The sequence below is a fragment of the Rhinolophus hipposideros genome (assembly GCF_964194185.1).
Source record: "Rhinolophus hipposideros genome assembly, chromosome: 17".
In the NCBI taxonomy this organism is placed as follows: domain Eukaryota; kingdom Metazoa; phylum Chordata; class Mammalia; order Chiroptera; family Rhinolophidae; genus Rhinolophus; species Rhinolophus hipposideros.
The window spans coordinates 41029344-41045773 of NC_138063.1; the positions used below are offsets into that span (position 1 = coordinate 41029344).

The following is a 16430-nucleotide window of genomic DNA, read 5'->3' on the forward strand; positions in this document are numbered from 1 at the left end:
CATGGTGCAGTTGGGCAGGGCTGGGCGAAGGGTGGGGGTGGGGGGAGGAAGCAGCAGAGGTGCAGGATTAGAGGAGAAAAAGCTGCCAGTCAGAGGCAAGGCATAGCTCAGCAATTTCTGTCACCCAAAAAAACAGATGCCTTGCAAGCACTTTTGCAGTCCTCAGGGAGAAACGGAGCGCTTTCAGCCCCAAGGGAGCACTCACAGCTGTCCTAAACAAAGTTGCCAGCTACACAGTGACATCGTGGGTACCTCCTAATGAAGCTCAAGACCGTGACACCTGTGCCAGTGCACTTGGGTAAGCTGGGACGATGATGAGCTCTTCATCAAGCAGCAGCTTTCAAAATTAAAGGGAAACAGGACCCAAAGTCACAGGCAGACTGGAAAATACATACCTGGAGTTTAATAGTTTTCTAGTTCTAAGGGTCCTAAGAGTGGGGATTTCTAAACTATGAGTCTGGGAATCAGAGGGTCATTTGAAAAATTTAACTCCGTAGATGAAGAACTTAAAAAAAAAAAAAAAGGCAAACTTTGGCTGCCATCTGGTACTGCAAACCATTTATATACATATAAATGTAACATCAAAAACTTACCTCCGTAGAGGGGCATTCTCTTCAATATCTTCCAGGGTCTCCAAGGACGATCTCTGGGAGATGAGGCGACGTCTGCAGAGAGAGGTGAAAAAACTAGGAGTTAAAACTGCATTGTAAAATGGCATTTCTGTACATCTAAGACTGTTCTAAAAAATAAAGTCCATTAAAAATAAAAGATCGGACAAGAGCTATCTTTAAGAGGCTGCCATGTTCCCAGCTTGCACCCTGAATGCCAAGCCCATCTTGCCTTGCTGAATTCTGAGCATTCTCCTTAGCTATAGGGCTGCTCTGTGGCGACTGAGGAAGTGACTGATCCTTATTATGCTGTAATTTCCCCAAAAGACCAAAAAAAAAAAAAAAGACAAGGTGCCTCTTATAATACATGACTTGGGTACTGTGTGCAGTTTTCCCTCAAGCGTTAGGTCATACTGTTAAGTATTTAAATATCAGTGGTCTGACCAGATTAACTGATAAATATTAAATTTTAAAACCATATTAAACCATATTAGGACACAATAAAATCCTTAGGAGGTAATTAAAAAAAAAAGTTATGGTCTCTGGATGGTCATTGCTGATTTCCAAAGCAATCAGAAACAAGGAAGACATTCCTTTGGGAGAGTTTCTCAGAGACCAGTAAGAATAAATACTGTGGAGCTCGGCTTGTCGCCTAAGCTGCTGTGCTGCTCGGAGCGGCCAGGCATCCTGACGTCTGCCGGAGAATTACATCAACCGAACTGTCGCTGTTATTACTTCTGACGGGAGAATGATTGTGAGAACACTGAAAGGTTTTGACCAGACCATTAACTTGATTTTGGATGAAAGCCATGAAGGAGTGTTCAGCTCTTCACAGGGAATAGAACAAATGGTAGTAGGGTTATACATCGTCAGAGGTGACAATGTTGCAATCATTGGAGAAAAACTGATGAAGAAACATATTCTGCGCTTGATTTAGGGAACATGCCAGCAGAATCTCTAAACTCAGTAGCACACTGAGGAAGAATTACATACAGTGAACATCTGTACGTTTTTGTACGGAAACTGATTATTCTGAGGATGATGTGAAGAGTTTTTATGAATGTGTAATCATGCAATTTTGACTCCATATTGATTCATTTTAATATGTAAATTAAAATATTTTTACATTTTCTTGAATAAACATTTTTTTGCCTACATGAAAAAAAGGAATAAATACAGTGGCATGGTTAAGCAATATATTAACTCTTTCAGGCTGCTAAAGAATTGCAAATCACCTGCTAACACCTCCTCAATCTAGTTTCTTTTGCTGGACTGAAATAAGAATAGGTCCTCGTTAACCAAGACTATCTGGTACAGGAGGCAAGGTGGGGTGGTAGTAACTTTCCAGGAAATTCGAACAAAGACCATCATTTCATAGTAAATGATTGGCTGAGGGGGGTAGACAGAAAAAAATCTCATTGGATCTTTCTTTACCTTGAAAAAATGGGACTAAAATTAGAAGGATTAGTCTATCTCGACCAAATTCGGGGTAAGAACATGCAAGGATAATTACGCTCTAATTTATTCTAAAGAATAATTAAAAAAAAGAAACGATTTTGTTTTTCTTTCGTGGGTACTTTTTCTGACCAACTACCCTGACACCTTTCGCTTTGTGCTTTGCTTTTAGTAAGACATCAGAAAGATCATTTTTTCCTGCAAACTATTCAAGGGCTTCATCAATTTTCTAAGAGCTTTTCCTAATCTTTAATTCAAATGTTTTCTGAAATATTCATCACTCATCTTCCGCCTTCATCAGTGAACTGGTCTAATTCTCTCAGACCCTAATTTGTCAAAGTGTGAGATTCCAGAGTTCGCCAACATCACCTTCAGAGTCCTCATGACATACTAGACCTTCGGCAAGATCTGCAGTTAGCTTACATCGAATACCCATTTCTACAGTATTGCCAGATTTCTAGCGGTCAGCCAGACTTGAGACAATGGCGGTGGGGAGACACTGGTCTTACTTGTAAAGCTGCAAAGGGGCCTGAGGGGGCGGAGAACTGATTTTGCAGGTCGCCAATTCATTAGGAAGCAGGACTTGCAGGTGTAGCCCTGTGACTCCTGTGACTCCGGGACTTGGCTCACCGACCCTACAGCTGTGGCTTTGAAGCTTCCAGGCCATCAGTTGAGGAGCAGCAAAGCAAGGTCCTAGGTCTGGTTGGTATGAAGTCCCAGCAGGACGGGGCACATGCCCAGTTAGTCACACCCCTACCTGTCACAACTCTCGGGCAGGCACCCCCATGCTCCTCAGCCACAGGACAGGGCAATTCTACAAAGGAGCACGCATGCCAGGTTAGACTGACTTGGATTTCAGTCCTGGGGTTTGGAAGCTTTGGAGCCTTAAAAAACTTCTTAATCCTTGAGACTCAGTTTCCTCGTCTATGAAATGGGAACATGAGTGTAACTAAGAAACAGAGATTAAAGTCCTCAGCATAGGGCAGCTAATGCCAGGCAGCTACTGGGTTTTTGATTGACACTCCAGTTTCCTCCTGGAAACTCGGGCTGCACCCTGACCTGCCTTTCCCACTGTACTGACTAGGATCAGGTTGCCTGTCCTAGCTCTGTCCCTTTTTCCAGTCCTAGCCAGTGGCAAGGTTACCCAAAATTGTCTTGTGTATGAGCCCACCTGAGACATTACTCCTTCCACACCTGCACTCCCCTCTAAGCATAACTAACTCTGTATGTCACCTTTGCTGATGCACTCGCCACCTATAAAATTAGACACCCCCCCAACCCTCCACGCACTGTTCTTGCTAATAATACCAGTGTTTCCTCCGCAGCCAAACGATAATGATTAAAATATTTACTGTTTATCTCTGGATAATGTTCTGAGTATTTTAAATCAAAAGCAAAATATTGATTTAGGTATTTAGGTATGCATATCTAGATTGTCATTGGAGATAACTTCCATCCATAGGTAAAAACAAATGTATAGGTTTCAGATCCTGGAGATCTCAACAAATGCTGTCAAACTTTGAGCCTTCCTGAAATACCATTTTAGATAGAATAGAACATTTGGATATTTAGATAGAATAAATATTTAGATAGAACAATATAGCACAGCATAGCATTTCAAGTGACCAGTAAATAGACAATTTGCCTAATAGATGTAAATAAATGTTTTGCTCCATATGCAGTTGTACAACTCCAGGGAATCCCCTCCTTCAGTTATCCTAGTAGACGGCCACTGGGAAGTTCTTTGGTCTGCTCCTCGGGCAGTAAAGATACAACCTAAGGCCCCTGAGCAAAGGCCAGGCAGGTACATCCTCTTAACACATACTGCAACCACCGCCCTGACCACACCAGCTGCAAACCTGGTCTGCTGGAAACACAAAGCTGACCCGGGCTTGACTCCTATGCTCAAGGAGCTCATAGTCAAGAGGGAATGCATGGGACAACCACCAAAGAATTCCATTAATCCCTCAAGCTCCTCTGGCATTTGGAACTGCCCCTTACCCCATCCCCAACTACCCCAGGAGCAGCGTGGAAAGCACTCCAGCTGAAAAGGCTAGCAAATCCCATGGTGAACACACGAGGCCCCTGCCAGGCAGCCTGGGACCCCACATGCTCTCATGCAACATTCAGACCATGGTGCTCACCCTAGAAAATAGGTCCATTCACAATAGCACACAATCTGACAATCTCCCTATCAGAAAGGAGAGAGGTGATTATTTAGAAAATAACCCAATTAGAATGTCTTTCTATACATTTTTAAAAATTTGCTTTTTAAATGCAAGTACGTTTGATACTCTCTTCATGAGGTGAACACTGGTAGATTCACATATTCTCTCTCACACACACACACACACACAGACACTTATAGTCTGGATTCCTTAAAGGGAAAAAAATCCAAAACCCAAATGCCCACCTGTTCCTTTAAAGTTGGGAGATGTGCTTCCCTTCTTCATGAATAGAACCAAGCAGTATATTCTTTAAAATGGAGCTCCAGAGTTTGGAAAGAACTACTACCAGTCATTATAAAGAAACCGTCATATGAAAACAGAGATATGATGCGTGCCCTTTCTACATAAAATAAGGATTTGTTCACTACCCCAAAGGCATGCTCGTTGGTGATAACGCAGTGGAGGTCATCTCTGCCCCTTGCCCCCTTGCTAGATCCTTCCAAGGTACGTAACAAACTTTCACCTTGCTGTCTATCCTCACAAAGCCCACAATGGAAGAGAAGGACAAGGGCAGGTGGCCAACCTTCACCAGGCACTTTTCACCCCACAATCTGATTCACAAACAAAGTCTATTACTACACAAACTCTTTATTACCAGGACAGTTACCAAGCACAGGTCTGTGTATTTTAATGATGGACAAGAATACTTAGCCTTCGACCAAATAGCATGCCCCCTTATTAACTAAGCAGACATCTACTAAGAGACGGATAGACCTCAAAACAAAAGCATTATGCGCTGACATCATCAAATGGAAGAGTCTGTGTCTGGTCCTCATAACTGGGAGTTCCCTGTCTTGTCTGACAATTACAATTTGAGCCTTTCCACACTGGCCAAAGACACTTGAGAAGCCAACATGGTTCATATCAACACTCACATGTAAGTCAGCCTCCCTAAAACCTCCAGGCTCATTTTAGAATATTATCTTTTGAATGTTCAACTTTGCCTGAGCAAGGAATTGGTAATCCATGAAACGACTGTGTATCTGGATACATACACTTGGACCAAATTAATCCACTTATCATTTGGGCTAATGGTTCATCTGCCAGTGCAAGTTGCTGTGGGCTCCGGGGACCCAGGGCTGATCAGAGTGGTAGTTATAGTAAATCCACTTACACTGAAAGCTTAAGGAAAGGTCACAGGGAGAAGAAGAAGAAAAAAATCACACAGAAAAGCACATGACAGGAGAGACCGATGACTGGATAAGGCAGGACCCAGGGCCAGTATTTCTAAGGTACCTTTAGGCACAAAAATGTCACTGACTCCATTTTCAGAGCAGGAGCAGGGACCAACCATCCACACTAACTGACCAGAGGGAAAATGGGCCCAGTGGCCTGGCCATCCTGAAAGCTGGCCAAAGCCCTGTCATCGTCCCAGTTGACAACATTCTGGGCCCCCCAGGAGAGTGAGGGGCAAAGAGGAGCCATGCTCAGGGCACCGTCATCAGTGCTTCTGGAAGAGGGATGTCTCTTCTTAGCCTGGTAAGCAGAGTGGCTCAGCGAGAGGACTAAAGTGGGCAGGGAGGGGAGCATGTGCCAGAAGAACCTCACCAAAGCTGGACTCTGAGCTGGCTGTTAACTCCGCTGACCAGTGAGGCCAGAGCACGGTCATCCTGGGGTCCAGTGGGGCCAACTGTTCAGGACCAACCCGCTTATGGGGTAATCTGGGGAAGCAGCTTGGCCAGAAGGCCAGTGTCAGACCATGGGCAACACAGGGGACAGCTACAGCCTGAGTTAGGATCAGCATGTGACAAGGAAGGTGACCCCTGGCCTCGGCATCAAATGAGGAAGTTAGATTAGGTCAATGGTCTCCACCCTGGCTGCATGCTGGAACCCCCAGGGAATGTTAAAAATCTTTCGGAGCAAAACAGGCTTTGACAGCAAGAAAGGACCTTGGCCATCTGGGCCAACCATTGCTATCCTCACAAAAAGGCAATTTTCTATGTGGCTCTAGTTCTCTCCAGGCAAGAAGCCCCCTTCCTGGCTGTGAGACCGGCCACTGGAAGGCATGATTATTTCTTCACAGGTGCGAGGGAAGTGAGGCCATTGTGGATACCTCAATTACACAGGTAATGGGTGAGCTGAGGTTATGATTACCTCAGATCCGCTCAGTTATTATGACAAAAAACATAAAAATAACTCATTAACTAGTCACAAGACACCCACACACTTGTAATTTATTTACTTTGTTACTTATATCTTTCTCCCACAGAGCGTCTCCCTCCTCCAGACAAAACTGAACCACACTAGACAGTGAGCTGTTCTCAGGGAGGGCCCCTGCTTTCCTCACCTGTGTAGTCCTAGGGACGGAGCATGCTTAGCAAACCGTAGGTGCTTGATCAAGGCTAGTCAAATAAACTAATGAGAACTCACTCATCAGGCAGGTGGCTGTCTGTGGATTTTCCAAGGGAGTGCCTCAACGCTTTTCCACACACAATTGCTAGTGAACCTCTCTAGTCAACACGAGTTCCCACGCTAGTCACCAGAAACCCAGAAATCATGCCCAGAAAGCTTCCCAACGCCTCACTACAACAAGAAGTACAGGGAGGCAGCAGACCCTCATCTAGTGGAAGGAGCAGGTAGGAAGAAGGGACAGTCCCCTCCAAACACAGCTGAACAGATCACAGGTATAAGGTGTGATCTGTGTAAAATGGGTTTCTTCTGTTTAAGCTTAGTAAACATTCCTTTTTCCAAATGGAATTTTACATATCTTACCGTAAAAAAAATTCAAACCGGGAAATAAAGTAGAAAACTGAGGAAAGGACTGCCAACCCAGTGCCCAGAGAGCACCCTATGAGATTTTGCTGTATGTCTTTTCCGATTCTTTCCTAGTTCCGCATCTACTTATAAACGTAAATATATATTTATTTGTCCATGATTAAAACTGTGAAAAGGAAAAGAAGTGTTTGCCTCTTAAAAACAAAGGCAATCAGGAAGAACACCGCTGTGGGACAAAGCTGAAATCTGGCTCCACTGTTGGTGACACTCACAGCATCTGAGCAAGACAGAAGAATGGGATCTCAGACAGACAGCAGCCATGAGAGAAGCTGGGTCCTCCCCCAGGTTGGGAAGCATTCCCCAGGGCTGGGTACCCGGTTCTCTCCACACTTTCAGGCTATGGATGAACTAGCGAGGAAAGCAGTCTGCACAGAGGGGCCACGCTTGATTGCTCACAACTCCAGTTAGGGAGGTGGGGGATCAAGGACCACCGGTAGGATGAGGGCTCCATCCTCACCCTCAAGGCCTGGTCCTGATGACCACAGGTCCAGCAGCCTTCACCATGTTGAGCTTCAGGTGTGGGAGAGGTGGCCCGAGATCCTTCTAGGGGCTAGCGGACTATCAGGGCATACACCACCATCCCAGGTAGAGTGGGTGCTGTGGGGCCATGGGCAAGGAGTCAGGGCTGGAGAGCAAGCAGTCCCACTTCAATCCAGAGAACAAGGGAATCTTCCACTTTTAGCCTCCTTTTCTGACTTGCAGTCGTAAAGCTTCCAAGGGGCCTCATGAGGGCCTAGCAAGAAAAGGTGTGGGGGTCACCAGCCTAGAAAGCGGAACTGGCCTTTTTAGCAGGTAGAAAATTCCCTCGTAAAATGTCCCATCCCTTGCTCCTTGTATCCCCACATCACAGACATATTCTTTTGTTCTGGAAATAGTTCAGCTCAGGCAGAAAAGGTGGTCTTCAAAGCAGGATATAAATCTGTAACTTGTAGATTGATCTATTACACCATGTGTCGTGCGGGAGACCCTGCTTGCTGCGCCGTTTGTCACACGAGGTGGCCTGTGGGGCCTCTGGTCCCGCTCCCCACATAAGAACACAGGATGTGGCTAGGCCAAAAAGGAACACCCACGGAGCCATAGACAGGGGAGTCCTACCACTATGGTCTCACTGGAGGCTGGAGCCACACGACCTACTGTCCGCATCTCTGCCTGCCAACCGACCGGCTGACCAACCAGCACAGCCGGGGCAGTTATATCAATGGCTAATTGGCTAACCAGTTACAGCTGATGGTCAATTAGCAACAGCCGACGGCCATCTACTGCCGTAGCCGGCACCTTTCCAAGTGAGGCCGAGAGCCTGGAAACTGCTCTCCGGGACTCTGTCCCCACACCACGGGAACCTACTACTAAAAGGAGCCCTAAAGAGAAGGACCTCTATACATCCAAGAATGATACTCTCATTGATATATCTTCAGTAAAAATGCTGCTTTTCAAATACCAGACTCTCTTACGGGCAGATACACCTCTAATTTCCCATGGTGATTTTCACCACTTCTCTAACACAGCTTCAAGTTGTTGGCGCCACAGTATCATGAGCTTGCTCTCCCGATTCAGCAACTAAGTTATGATAACTTTGTTCATTGTTGGGCAAATCTTACCGCCTAGATTCCAGAAGCTCTTCTAGCACAAGTCAAATCAGATTGTGATTACTGAAGAAGCAAACTGTTTTGCAGCAATACATATGTGTTCACAGATGAAGAAAGAAACGTCAGCTGTCACCTCTTAATAGATACTACGTAGAGTCTTAAAGCAAAAACGCTCTTGGCTTCAGCCTGAAGACATGTTCAGTAAATACATGCTTAGTTCTGCTTTCCACAGATCTAAAGCTTTGTCTAGCAGCAAAGTTGCTGATGAAACTGAGTGTGGCCCTAATTTGCTCGCCTGCCAATGGCTGCTTGTTAGACTGGAGGAAATTGCCAAGGAGAACCATGGGGTCTGACAATGCACTGGGAGACTGGCTGGGCCAGGTCATCGGGCTGGGGCAACCAGCAGAGGACCCTGCCTAGACCCGCCAGCCCCTGCAATACCTCTGAGCAAGAGCACACAGCGGTCTTGCTTTGGGAAGGAAAAGCCTCCTCTCCCCGTGGCAGCGTATGTGCCTAAAGCCAGATCCATACCCAGGATACTGCCAGAAGCAATTCAAACTCCCCAGCAGGTCACATGGGTCTTCCTCATAAAGGAAGGAAAATATGATTATCTTTAAGAAAAGGAGGGATACACAGATCAAGAAACAGAGAAAATACTAGGAAACTGACTTTGAATCTGGGTACGTTTCAAAGTCTCCAGCTAACGAATGAGGTAAAAATCAAATTAAAATCAACACACCAAGAATGAGCCAATCAGCTTGTTTAAATAAGATCTCTTTCTACATTTTTATGTGGAGGTCAAGAAAGCAACTCTAAATGTTTACAGAGAATACAAAGGCACTCAGCTTGCCTATGTTTACTTTCCTTTTAAGGTTCTCATCAGACTTGCCAAATTCTGGAAAACCAAGGTGTGAGGTCAGCTCAGTGTCTAGGGCTTTATTAGCAGGATTTTAAAAACCGGCCAGGAGTTCACTCCTCAGATCTCCCTGCCCACTGCCGCCCTGCTTAGCTTACAAAACACCCTTTCCATCATGTCATTCCCCAGTTTGAAGATCCACAATGACTCCTTTTGGCAACAAGTTTAAACTTCTCTGACAAAGGGTAGGTCAGAAGACAGCAGCAGACACAGCACACCTGGCCACCCTGAAGGTACCTGCCCAGTCTCTTAGACCGTCCTTGGGGTATCAGGAAATAAAGGGGCCATGGGCTGAGTGACAGTGCTGCATTCTAATTCCTGCTCACCCTCATGGGGCGGGAGGTGGGGTGGGGGGCTTGCCCTACAGCTGGAGGGAGCAATTTGACCAAATGTACAGAACTGCAGAAACCAAAAGCAGGTGTACCGGTTGGGGAAAAAAAGTCAGGATCCAGAAAGGTATGGGGTTTTGTGCGGCTGATGAGGTAAATGTGTCATGCAAGGTCGCGCTCCCGGCAGGGGGACACAGGACATGGTGAGGCCAAAAAGGAACAACGGAGCCATAGGTAGGGGAGTCATGCCACTATATTCTCGATGGCACGTGGTCGAGACACAAAAGCAAATATCCGCCAGTACCCCAACGAGGGGTCTTCCTGCACCCCAGTCTCGCTGGCAGCCGGGCGAGACACAGGAAGTAGGATCAACACGATTGTCATGCAGGGTGGCCTGCGGGGTCTCTGCTCCCACTCCCCACATAAGAACGCAGGACATAGTGAGGCCAAAAAGGAACACCCACGGAGCCATAGGTAGGGGAGTCATACTACTATATTCTCGCTGGCGGCTGGGCTGGAGACATAGGAAGCAGGATCTACATAATCTGCAACCCACCATCCTAACAGCAGTCTGCGCTTGCCAGCCACCATCTTCTTGCTAGCCCCCATTCTTTTTGGCTAGCGTAGCCACAGCAGTTATATTAGAGGCCAGTGGCTTACGGGTTACAGCTGACGGCCAACTAGCCACAGCTGATGGCCATCTGATTACAGTTGATGGCCATTTACTACCCGAGCCAGCACCTTTCCATGTGAGGCCAAGAGCCTGGAAACTGCTCTCTGGGACTCTGTCCCCACAAAATGGCATTGTCCTTGTTATAGAATATGCTGGATACCCATGGTGGAGGGACAAGTGGGAGCCAAGCCAGAACAGGGTGAGGTGGGAAAGAAACACGAGCCATGGAAAACCACTTAAAATAAAAGGGTCGGCTTCATCCTGGAGAGAAAAGAGCCCTGTCCAACTAATACCATGTTTCCCCGAAAATAAGACCTTACCAGACCATCAGCTCTAATGTATCTTTTGGAGCAAAAATTAATATAAGACCCGGTCTTATTTTAATATAAGACCCAGTATAATAGAATAGAATAGAATAGAATAGAATAGAATAGAATAGAATAGAATAGAATATAAATACCGGGTCTTATATTAATTTTTGCTCCAAAAGACGCATTAGAGCTGATGGTCCGGCTAGGTCTTCTTTTCCGGGTAACACGGTATAACCAATCCGAGGACTTTGAGGCCAACTCATATTATGTTCTGGGTGAGCATCAGAATTCAAAGAATCAAATCCAGGTGTTCTCTGTGAAAGGGATTCCCTGAGCCACATGGTGAGGGTCGCAGGGAATCCAGCACCTGGATCCAGAGTTTAAGGCCAGGACAGACCACGTGTGGAGGGTGGAAGGCAGAGGAGGGCTCCCGTGAGCTCAAAGGAGAGCCCGATTTAACTAGGAAGAGGCAACGGAAATACGTCCTGCAGACGGAGTGACTAGACCAGCATAGACGGTTCAAGGGATAAACCCAGGATGGACTTCTTACACACATGCTCAACAAGATGAGGCTAAACAGGACGAAACACCAGATTTCTACAAGGCACAGAGGAATTCCCTGAAGCCAAATCAGGGAAGGAGCCAATGGGAGCCAGGAGACAGCCAGGCCCCCAGTCAAATCGCTAGGGGTCTGTTTTAGGAGGAGCTGGAAAGACCCCCAAAGGCCAAATGAACATGCACAGATGGGTGAAGCCGAGGACAGGCACAAAAGTGTGCATTGCCTAAGAGCTTGCACATGTGTGTGGACACTTATGCAGTGTTTCCTTCAGAGACCAGAAGAATAAAGGAGGTGCCAGAACACCTGCAGGGCTTACGTAAGGGTGCAAGGGTGCAGATGCAGTAGGCTCGAGTTGCTTCCTTAGACAGAGGCTGATTACAAGCTGTTCCCAAGCTTTCTGAAGCCCACAAGTACCTGAGTTATAGCTGATAAATCCACGCCCACACTCATCCCCAGCTTCTTTAGGAATCTTGTCTCATCCTGGACCCTCTTATCTGTACTCATCATGGGACCATCTCTTAAACTGCGCACTAACAATGGGCCGAGAGCATTGGTGACTTCACCTTTCTTTCTCAATCATTAGGACTTGCTGGTGCTTTCCAGGAATACATTTGCATGCTGAAGACTTTCTAAGCCAGACAGATACACATTTATTTCCCATTAGAAAGCAAAATGAGGTCTCTCTGTGCCCTGCTGTACGGGGTTTGCAGAACAAAGACTGGAGATGGACAAGAGGAAGCCAAACCATGACTAGACATGAAATCCTCTCCCTGCTCCCCACTCCAGAAAAGCTGAGATGTCAATGGAAGCTAATTAGAACCAGCAGGGAGTCAGGCAGGACTGGTTTCTTCCAAGTAGTTTGTTTGTTTGTTTGAAATAATTTTACCAATCTCTACTCCCCCCCTCCCCTCCGCCGCTTCTTCCGCCTCCCTTCCCCCACCTCCATCCCCATCCCCCACTCCGGTTCAAGCCGTTGTTTCTCAGTCTAGTTGTGTAGGACACAGCTCCCTGGCCCATGCTGGTATTGTGAGCCTTGCGCTCCCCCCTGGCTGAAGCAGTCGGTCACCGCTCACAGCAACTCACGGCAGCTCTCACCGGCCACCGGCCGCTTATCAGCCCCACAGCAGCTCACACCAACCTCCAGCTGCTCACAGCAGCCGAGCTCCAGGGAGAGGCCATTGTTCACAATCTTAGCCATAGAGAGGGCACATCTTACTGGCCCATGTGGGAATCGAACCAGTGACCTCGGCGTTAGGAGCACAGTACTCCAACCACCTGACCCACAGGGCCGGCGCCTCCAAGCATATTTAATGGGACCTTCCGGATGCTGCCTTCCAGCATAATCACTCCCCTAAGTTTCTCCCTTGGTTTCCAGCATGATGTTTCTCTGTTCCAAAGGGCCTTCAAAAGAAATGGATTTTGACAGCTTGGAAACAGCATGTAATAATTTATAGCAAATTTGGGATTGATGGAGTTTCATCAATCTTTATTTTGTAGTTTTTCAGATTCATGATGGCCCACGCTCAATAGCAGCTTATGAAAACAAAGATTGATACTTACTTTTCTATCCCCCTTCAATCAACAATGTCCCTTTTCCTGCCAAGGAGCCCAAATGATTTCATTCCTTTCTGGAAAACTTTTTTTTTTTTTTTTAAAAATCATAGTTTCTCCTTGGCCACTGATGTTTATTCCAGTTATTATAAACTGAATGGGACTGGGCACAGCTGAATTGCTGGACTCATTAGGGGTTTATGGGGTAAGGAATACACCAAGGTAGACCAAATCTTAGTTTAAAAAAAACAAACTCAGAATCTGCTTCACCAGCTCTTCATCATCCCAAATCCTACCACCCTCCTAAGGCACAGTGAAGTGTCACTCTGCAAAGCTGTCCCTGACATTTTCTGAACTCCTACATTTGGTGTCTTTGCCATATTTGAAAATATTCACATCTTGTTGCTTGTAGAATAGTTGATTTTATTCTTATTTTATCCCCTGTATCTCCCACCTGACTTCAAGTACTGTGAAGTCAGATGTCTTCCCTTCTTTAAAACCCCTTCAATGACTAGCATATTACCTTGTCATAGGAGATCTCAATAAATCCTTAAGTAAAGCATGGACAACTGTTCGCAACTACAGCTAGCCCATGAGGGAAAAGGATGGACCACTCCAGGGAGTCAGATTAGCACTGCTCTGAGGGACTCTTCAAAGACTCTCTGCAAGCCAGCATAAGCCAAACCCATATGAGGAATAAAGTCCGAAACCAAAGCTGGGACCTCAGAGATCACCAGATCACTGATATTCACTTGTTTTTTGAGTGTCAGAATATTATTTCTCAAACTAAATCTTATTTCAAATCCCAAATATAAAACATATTTGAATAATTACACATTTTATAAATCTGAATGTATAAAATTTACTTATAATTCAATCACTATTAGAGTAGTGAAGCTATTTTGATGTACAAACAAATCTGAAACCTGGAGTATGGATGACATGTCTCGTCTAAGGTCAATAACAGCTTCTAATTTATTTCTTTTGGTCTTGGTTGTATAATAAGGAGATGATCCCAACTGACACAGATAAGTAGGTGCCTATGGTAACCATTTTTAAACATCTCAGGATCCAATTTAATTAAATAGATGTGGCAGGTGAAGCTTAGTTGCAGAAAATCAACTTACAACATAAGTTAATTAATGCATAATTAACATATAGATGGTCATCAGTGTGATAGGGTTTGATATAGCACACAACTTAGTTTTTTACTCCAGTTTTAAAAACACTTTATATATAACTATATATGTATATAAGTATATAATATATACACATATAAATTATACCTCAAAATGTTAAACATAGAATTACCCCATATGTCCTGTAATCCCATTCTTAAATGTAATTCAAGAGAAATGACAGCATACCCACACAGAAATTTGTACACAATTGTTCACAGCAGCATTATTTATGAGAGCCAAGATGTGAAAACTACTCAAATGTCCATCAACTGATGAGTGGATGAATAAAATGCAATATTACTCAGCCATAAAAAGAAATGAAGTACTGACACTTGCTATAAAATGGATGAACGTGAAAACATTTGCTAAATGAAAGAAGCCAGTCACAAAAGACCACATAGTATATGATTCCAATTATATGAACTTCCCAGAAGAGGCAAATCCATACAGAAAGTAGATTAGTGGTTGCTTGGGGCTGGCTGTGGGGAGTGGGAGGAATGGGGAGTGACTGATAATGGCTGGGGGGGGGGGGTGTCTTTTTTGGGTGATGAAAATGTTCTAAAATTAGTGGCAATGATTTCACGGCTTTGTCAATATACTAAAAACCACTGAATAGTGCACTTTAAATGGATGGTGTATGAATTATACCTCAATCAAACTGTTAAAATATTTATATGATATATAAAATCTACATATGCAAGAAAATATACATATTGGAAAATATACATAGTGAAAATGAATCAACTATTTGTAGAACTCCTAACGCCCTTACTGAGATCTTTATAGCTTTAGACAATACATTTTTGATTTCAAGAAGCACTCCGCATGCCGCCATTTCTGTGATGTCTATAGAAAATACATTTTTGAAAACAACAGATTGGTTCCATTTCTTTTGACTAGAGCTATGGAGACTGAGAGCTTGACTGTCCTACTCAGGCCAGAGCCAGATGGTGGGGGAGCAAGGATAGGGCCCAGACTATCTCACTGCAGAGCTGGTCCCTTTCCTTTCTAATAGGGGTTAAACTGGTATTTTCTGGGGATGTTTCCAGCAGCAGGCACCAGGTGAGAAGGGAGGGTGGTGGATGAGGGGCAAGGCCTGCTCACCACTTTCACCGGAGCTTCATTTTCTCTGATCATCCACTTGGCCTCACCTGCTTCATCACCTAACACCTGCCCACTGCCTACCTGTCATCCCCTTTCTCCCCTCAGGGCAAAAAGGGAACCTCTTTATTGCACACATCAAAGTGTTGTTTGTGTGGAACTCTGAGACATCAATTTCCTTAACTTGCCATTTTCCTAGCCTCTGTGTAAGAGATACCTGCAAATTACTCCCTTCTTATAAAGACTGATATGCTTTTCTAGGATAGAACTCCGGACCACCTTTGGGCCTCCAAGAAGCAAGAAGAAAAACAATACACCTCTTTGAGCTTCTGTCGGAGTCTGGGGAGGTAGTTTAATTTTTTAACAGCTCATTGAGAGCTCTTTGAAAATATATTATTAGTGCATCTGCCTCACAGTATACATAATTAGCAAGCACAGCTGAGGCTATGCAGGAAAGGTTTCCAAAGTGAATGTGCAGCATGAAAGCTGTGCCTAAAGCCACATGAATATTCACTTAGATGTAATGTGGATTCAACTGTTGATTGGATTCTTTGACAAAAGCCTATCCCCGAGGTCTGAACAGCCCCTCTATGCCAGGGTGTGGGTGTGATTCCACATGGTTATTGTGGGAAATAATATATTCTTAAAAACCTGGAAGGTGGAAGATATACTGTTTTCAACCAATATTTTCAGAAAGCAATGCACTAAAATAAATGCAATCGACTGCCATTTTATTTTCCTAAGGATGGTCAATGATGTCATTCTTTAGGGCAGGGTCCTTCAACTGTGGTCCCTGGACCTCCTGGGGGTTCTGTGCCCCTTCTAAAATCAGATGCAGAGCATTCATGTGTATATCTATGTCCATTTTTCATTCTTTTCTAAAAGTACATGTGATCCCAAGAAAAGATTAGAAACCACTGTTATCAGGCGAAGGATGGTGCCAACAGGGGTAGTGAGGGATAACAGGGTTCTCGATCCAATTCTGTCTCTGTTATGTGACTTAAGCAAGTTGTCATTGCTATCACTCTTATCACCACATATACACAAGTAGTGGTCCTAGGTGTTAGGGATACAAAGGAGAGTAAAGAAATGCAAGACTTGGTCCCTGTGCTGGGTGGCTCATGACTTAGTATGGAGACAGGGCACACAGCTTTAAA

At 44.9% G+C, this 16430-nt stretch overlaps 1 protein-coding gene and 1 pseudogene across 3 annotated transcripts in view; one reads left to right on the top strand and one right to left on the bottom strand.

Annotated features, from left to right (window-relative positions):
• Positions 1 to 16430, bottom strand: part of CABLES1 (Cdk5 and Abl enzyme substrate 1) — a 107700-nt gene that overhangs the window by 59952 nt on the left and 31318 nt on the right. For both annotated transcript variants that reach the window (XM_081078769.1, XM_081078768.1), the window contains exon 2: positions 594 to 665. In XM_081078769.1, the coding sequence (XP_080934895.1) occupies positions 594 to 665 (72 nt within the window). The remainder of the gene's footprint in view (positions 1 to 593; positions 666 to 16430) is intronic.
• LOC308509728 (U6 snRNA-associated Sm-like protein LSm8) lies at positions 976 to 1586 on the top strand (annotated as a pseudogene). The gene is made up of 2 exons: positions 976 to 984; positions 1312 to 1586. The product of its transcript is annotated as a U6 snRNA-associated Sm-like protein LSm8 (transcript).